Source organism: Solanum tuberosum, unplaced genomic scaffold (genome assembly GCF_000226075.1).
Source record: "Solanum tuberosum cultivar DM 1-3 516 R44 unplaced genomic scaffold, SolTub_3.0 scf00596, whole genome shotgun sequence".
Taxonomy (NCBI): domain Eukaryota; kingdom Viridiplantae; phylum Streptophyta; class Magnoliopsida; order Solanales; family Solanaceae; genus Solanum; species Solanum tuberosum.
The window spans coordinates 4,127-11,630 of NW_006239557.1; the positions used below are offsets into that span (position 1 = coordinate 4,127).

Consider the following 7,504-nt stretch of genomic DNA (forward strand, 5'->3'; position numbering starts at 1 on the left):
TCTTGATGTGAATAAAGTAGTTGAAGGAAAACAAATATGGAGGCTATTTTCTTGCATGTGGTTACATGCTGGTGTATTTCATGTTGCTGCCAATATGTTGAGCTTATTATTTGTGGGCATTCGACTTGAGCAAGAGTTTGGATTTTGTAAGTAAATGATTGTCCTAGTTTTATGTGGTGAGTTGAATAAGTCATAATTACTATAGTCTCAATTTACGTGAAGGTGTTATTATTACCTAGGCAGTTAAAACAATTTTTTATTCGTCGACTATAATTTTCTCAATCTTCTTTAAAATTGTTTACAAGTTTATATTGACTTGTAGTAGCTTTCAAAAATATTTAACACTTTACTTTAAAATATTTTAAGAGCCCATAGTCTATATATGAATTTAAATATTTTGACCCTCATATTCCGAACACCTTCAAATTGAACAAAGAGAGTAATAATGTAAAAGAACTTGGTTATAACAAGTTATATTACTTTATTTTAAATTACTAAATCATGTTTGATGTAAATAGTTACCTAATAGTGTAACAAATATTTACATAGTATGTACATTTATTGGTTTAAGTTAGTGGTTTAAAATAGAAGAGGGTTCGAGATTTTTTTCATTTCGGTCGGGTTTAGAGGGATAAAAGAAAAATATTGTTATGTTAATGAAAAGGATAACTATGCACTATTTGTTAGATGACAAGTATATGTATGCACAAGCGTTTTGACGAGAAATATATCTACTCTATATTTGCCTCTTTTTTCAATATTATTTGATGTCCGTGCATGTAACTTAAATTTATAATATTAAAATAATTGTAGTGTCTTGCTTGTGAAACATTGTTTCTAACTAATAAATATGTTTTTGTAGTGAGAATTGGTCCACTTTATGTTTTGGCTGGGGTTGGAGGGAGTCTATTATCAGCTCTATTTGTGAGGAAAAAAATCTCAGTTGGTGCTTCTGGTGCATTGTTTGGTTTACTTGGAGCTATGCTTTCTGAACTCATCACAAATTGGACATTATATGAAAACAAGGTATGGTTTAAACTCTTTTGTATACCAATGGTGATTTAATTTATATAGACCGATAGTGTAAAGAATTTTTTACACTATCTTAACCTCTTAATATATGGAACATCTTGATTTTTACATTTTGGTGTACTTTGAGATTGTTTATACCCTTGTCACTTACAAAAGGTCACATGTTCGCCCTTGGCCCTACTGGAGCTTCAATAAATTCAATGTAATTTTAAACCAATGTCAAAAGTAATTAAAGGGGTATATTTGGACATTTTTCGCAAAAGATTTCAATATGTGAAATTCACCCAATCCACGTTAGGACTTGATTAAAGTCAAGAGCAAACATGAGACAATTTGCAGAGGATAGGGTATAATTGTCAAAATATATAACATATATACAATCACTACTAGAAACAACAGTCTTTCCCACTGTGAATCAATAGGAAATTTTTGCTATATATAAAACATGAATTTTCTACTCCATTCTCACCAAATCGGGTCACTATAGAAAAATACATGGTAGGAAACAGATTCTCATTGAACGACTGAGAATAACCTCTAAACATTTTTTTTTGCTTTTCTCACTGACTAAATCAAAATATGTATGAGAATAACCACTGAACATTTTATAGTAAAAATTTCAATGAAAAAATAGTGATTTTTTAGTAGTGAATCATGGACTAAGCTAATTTTATTTTTTTTTTGTTTATCAAAACAGTTGGCAACACTACTTACATTGCTTCTCATAATTGCATTAAATCTAGCTGTTGGAATTCTTCCTCATGTGGACAATTTTGCACATCTTGGTGGATTTGTAACTGGATTTCTTCTTGGTTGTGTCCTTTTGCTTCGTCCACAATTTGGTTGGGTTAATCTAAACAAAGCACCTCCTGGCTATTTTGTGGCATCAAAAAAGTCCAAGTACAAGATTTATCAATACATACTATTGATGTTCTCATTAGCATTTCTCTTAACTGGGTAAGTACTATTATTTTTGTTAACTTATCTACATCCACATTATAAAATTATTTTATACTGTTAAGTCATTTTTTGGGAGGGTTTCCTGTTCGGTGTCTGATACCTGTGTTGGGGCTTCGATTTGAGGGAGAAGGGCTCCCTAACAGCAGAGGCGTATCTAGAGGGGTTTTGTGGGTTCACGTGAACCCATGGTTCCCTCTCTAGATTATATATGTGTTATATTTTTTAAAAAAATATTTAAATATAGAGGTGTGAACCCACTTTAAAAGTAGCATATAATAATACAATAAAGATTGGGTGCACCACTCCAAGCAAAGATAGAAATTTAAATCTTATTTTTGTTAGTAACATCCCTCCAAGTGGTTATCGATAATACTTTTGGCCTTTTTTTTGCTTTAATCTTTCAAAATTTCAAGTGTGTAACATTGAAAATTCCTAAAAAAAAATTAAAATAGCACGGTAAATTTTTATATAATTAAATCAAATGTGTATATTAAAATTTAAAACTAGTAGTATCATATGTTGGACCTATATGATTTTTAAAATTTAAGGGTTCAATGTTAAGAACGTAAAGGTCAAACTGATCAAATTGATATCTTAAATGCATCTTTTCATAATAGTGCACTCATCCTTCTTAAATTCTGGATATGCCTCTTAGGATCTTTAGTTAAGGATGGAAGAATTTTTATTCATCTCACCACAACCCTTGGTTGTGTCAAGTTACTTTTATTGTAGCAGATAACCTGTCTTAATTTCAAGATTATAAATTTTACTTCTATAAAATGAAGAATTATCGACAGTTATTTTTTGAGTGACATGATAGTTAGTTTGTTTTGTAGGTTTATCCTTGGGTTAGCTCTATTGACAAATGGATGGGATGGTAATGCACATTGCTCATGGTGTCATTACTTAAGTTGTGTCCCAACCCCTCTATGGAGTTGTACTGAAGCACGTTGTGCGGTAAAATCTTTCTTCCACTTTGTTATTTTTATTAAAATTAAAATGTCTGAATATGAATATACATATTAAGGTGTTGTACTTAAATTTGAACGCTAAATAATTAAAATTATTTATTTTCTTAACATTTATATCTTTGAAATTTATTTTTTATTAACAAATTAGTAAATATAAAGTTCAAATAAAATAATTTTATCCACAAGTTATTAGGTTGTAAGGTGATGGTTGGCGGGTGGTAGGCAAAAGTAGTGGTGGCGGTTGTAAGTGATGACTGACAAAGGTAGTGAGGGTGGTTGTTGCACGATGATGGTAGTTGTGATGTTCGGTGATAGTAGTTAGTGATGACTGTGATGGTAGAGGTGATTGATTGTAGTGGTTGATAGTGATAATTGACGGAGATGGTAGTAACAATAGTAGTTGACAATAGTGATTATTATGATGATAAAGGTGATTGGTGTAGTAATAACTAGTAATTGGTGGGACATTGACTGTTGATATTGATGATAGTGATGATTGTTGATAATGGTCGATGGTAGTGAATGATTGTGATGGCTGACAATATTAGTTGTGAGTGATAGTTGTTAGTGGCTAAGAATAGAGGGTCGAGAATGTCATCATCGTATAAATATTTGAATAGCCTCTTACTAATATTAGAACTTTGTTCAAGATTTGAATAATTCAAATTTATTCGGATTAGTTAAGTAGTTAAATCATAATAAAAATAATCATCACATTATGAGTTATCTAATTTTCTGCTTTTAACTAGACTTTCTATACTTCGTGCGATATTATATGCATTTTTTTTTATTTCTATGATCTTTTTATGCAACTTAATTTCTTGTTACAGACCATCCAACTTGGGAATCAATTGAACATGACTTGCACATCAAATCATAAAAATGGGACTTATATGTTGACAAATCCCAATAATACATTTGAAATTCAAATGTTATGCTCCAAACTCTGCAAATGATGAGATAATTCATAGTTGGGAAATTATTGTTTGTGGTGAAAAGTATCAAGCAATATATTTTAATTGGAGAAGATCAAGAGGATTATGTCAACCAACTTTTATTTGAACAAGTTTATTAATATATAGTTATTATTATCAATGAAATATATATATGCATATTTGTACCAATGTTGATTTTATCAATGTACACCACCATATGTAAACCCTTTAGTTGTCAAAATATTTAGTACTTTTTTTTTATCACTTGTATTTATAAAATGAAACTTCTCTTCTTCTTATTCTTATTTTTTTTAAAAGAAAAAAAAATGTAATTAGTATGTCTTTATTCATTACTGATATTTCTGTCCAATTTATTAAATTATTTGATTTAGTGACTTTCACTTTCTAAGGCAAACTCTATTCCTTAGCAAGTGGTCATGAGATAGTATCAAAGAATGATACTACAAAGAAAGATTAAAGCACTGCAATAACAAAGACTTTTAGCGGCAATAAATATACATCTTAATGTCAATTCAAAAAAGTGTTGAAAAAAATATCAACTATTATCGCTAAATAGCCTCAATTTTAGTGACATTTATTTAGTGGCAATAAAAATAGCCACTAAAACCACCAATAATTTACATCTTGAATTGCTATTAATGACACGCCTTATTACCGGTTAAATTATTCACAAAATGACAAATGCTAATATTAAGAAATATCGTGCTTCATTAAAATCACATTAAACAAAAAAAACTCCACTATAAATTCATTATTTTAATGTCAACAACATAAAAAAAATACATCATTTGATTCCAATAGCTATTTTGTTTCGAGTCTAAGCGTCAATTTCATCAAATATCAATAGTATTATATAATCCTTGACAGTCAAATTATCACAGCAACACTTCAACTATTGAATTAAAGCAGAAAATTACTTAAATAACAAGTAACTAAGGATAGAGATAAAATTTGGGATGATAAACTTAGACTCTACCAGAAGAAGAGAAGAGATGAACCGAACATTTTTCTTCAATATGCATAACTCCTTCTTTCCAACTCTTTTTTCCTTTGAACCAAATGTTAATCGGACCTGGATCCTAGATAAAACACTCCAACATTTTACTTAGCCCAATCTCATTCACCACTACTAACTCAAGGCCTTTATAGAGGTAGCTTGGTTCACAACAGAGTTGTTTATAAACAAGAATGCATACTCTAATCTAGTATAAACCTGATTGTGATACAATGAATGCCTCCACTAAGCTAATGGTCATTGGACTAGGTCCCTTGATAGAATAATAGTGTGGAAAATAAATAACTCAAAGTAAATCAAACACAAGGAATTTACGTGGAAACTCCCTTGCTCAAGAGATGAGAAAACCACGACCTATCTCACATGATTTCAACCCAAACTCCATTCACTCATAAAGGAGCAAAGCTTCAGATTACAAACTTTGCAACCTAGGAATTAAACTCTTAATCCCTTCCCCCTTACTGTAGCAACTCTACTAAAAATTAAGCAATAACTTTATTGCCCACTAAACCAACTAACTCTAGTTGATCTAGACTTTAAGAACCCAACAAGGCTAACTCTAGCCACCAACTCAGATATCAAAGATAGGAGAAGAAAAATAAGCAGCAACTCTATTGCACTAAGCAACGATTTAGCTGCCCACTACACCAGCTAACTTTAGCTAATATAGACTTCACCAACCCAACATAGCTAGCTCTAGCTAGGAATGAAAGATCAACAAGAACTTGAAACGATCTAATTTCGTTATAGATTAGAAATAGATCTTACAAGATGAAGCACACTCTAACAATAACAATGAACAATGATAACTATATCAGGTCTCTTGCTGTGTATGAGTAATGTTCTTCCTTAAAGATGACTTTCTTTTTGAGCTTATGGATTTTCAGAATTCAAAAAATTTATTTGTCAAAACTTGGATTGTGTCATTGGAGAAGAAGACTAATATAACATGGACACAAACCCTTGGAGCAAAGTCATTGGCTGAGAGCCTACTGCTCTAAAAAGACGTGCACAAATCACAACAGATTTGAAAGTTTTTAGACATCTGTCTTTTGTCTTTTTCATGTAGGGAAACTCTCAATCTTTCCTCAACCAGGTCCCTTGTTAGAACCCAAAGTTTGATAAATCATCAAAACTTCATATCAACTTCAAAATAACATTTCCCCCTTTTTGATTATGACAAACTTATTCAACTTTCCCTCTTTCACCAGTTACCTCTATCATCATAACCAGGTAACTTAAGGATTGGTCCCTTTGTTTCATCATTTCCAAAGTTTTTTTATTCATAAAAACTTAAAATCAACTCCAAAATAACATTTTCCCCTTTTTTTATGATGATAAACTTATTAAACTTGTTCCCCGTTTCACCGTTTCACCGGTTCCCCTATCAGCATAATCAGGTCATTTTCAAGTAACTACATTGATTTCTCTCTTCAAGTAACTAACTTTGTTCTCATACCTTAACATTTCCCCCCTTTGGACATCATAAAAAAGAGTTAAAGCAGTAAACCAGGTTGATAGAAATGCAGTTCAAGCAAATTCATAGCCACTTGGGCAACACTGAGCATAAGTAAAAATACATAAAGTAATGAGACAAATCAGTAGAAACAAGGTATTTTTCATTCATAAACAAAAGAACAATCAAAACATTGCAAATATTATTACGAATAAAAATCAGAATAATACCCACTAAGTTTCAACAGAAGGGGAGGAACGGGAACTGACACAAAAATTTAGGAAGAAAGGGGGCTTATGAGCAAGGGATTGAAGGATTAAGGTTAGGAGAGCATCTGTCTCAACATGATTTTGTAGAAGACTCTCTTGAAGTTCAGCATTCTTTGCTGCCAGGGCTTCATATTGAACCTTCAAGGCTGCCAATTCTTTTCAACCTGGTCCCTCTAGTTTTGCTTTCGGAAGCCGAGCCTTCAGGAAAGCGATCTAAATATCCTTGTTAGCAAGAACAACTGTCATTGCTTCCAACTCATGCTTGAGTTGATCATGTTCCATGAACGTCTTAGACATATTACTCTTGTTCTTAGTCGTCCATTCCACACATTCACATTCCAAGTCAGAAGGTACCTTTATCTCATGTCATTTTGACAATCCATAACAGATATGATCTTATGCATGTGTTATAGAATTATGAAAGAAAGATTGATTAAATCAAACTTACTCAAGACCTCCAAGATGAACATATCAACAGCCGGGGAACCAATTCATTTTTTATGTAGGCAATAACACCTTAATGAAAAACTCAAAGAACCGTGAATTTTATTCCCCATTTAAGATACTTCTTAGGATTACATGGACCGCTGAGATTTGAGATTTTACTGATTTCCTGAATAAACTATTGTGAAGCAGTCCTCTAACAACCAACTTGATCCATTTTTTAGAACGCAACTGAACTGATGGATCCACTAAAAGGCCTTATTGAGGCAGTGAGGATTCGTCCAAATATCGGTATGATCCTATCCTACACTGCCTACATATTTTATGATATTTGAGTTATTTAAACTCTTACCCCATATTTGGTGCTCAATACTACTCAAATATAATATACTTATTTGATA

The 7,504-nt window shown here is 31.7% G+C and overlaps 1 protein-coding gene across 1 annotated transcript; it reads left to right on the plus strand.

The window, feature by feature from the left end:
- The first annotated feature begins 687 nt into the window (after window positions 1-687).
- On the plus strand, window positions 688-4,021 carry LOC102603837 (RHOMBOID-like protein 1). The gene is made up of 5 exons (XM_015304896.1): window positions 688-694; window positions 863-1,026; window positions 1,730-1,989; window positions 2,829-2,949; window positions 3,794-4,021. The coding sequence occupies exons 1-5, from the start codon at window positions 688-690 to the stop codon at window positions 3,917-3,919; spliced, it is 678 nt and encodes a 225-aa protein (XP_015160382.1). The 3' UTR covers window positions 3,920-4,021.
- The last annotated feature ends 3,483 nt before the right edge of the window (window positions 4,022-7,504 follow it).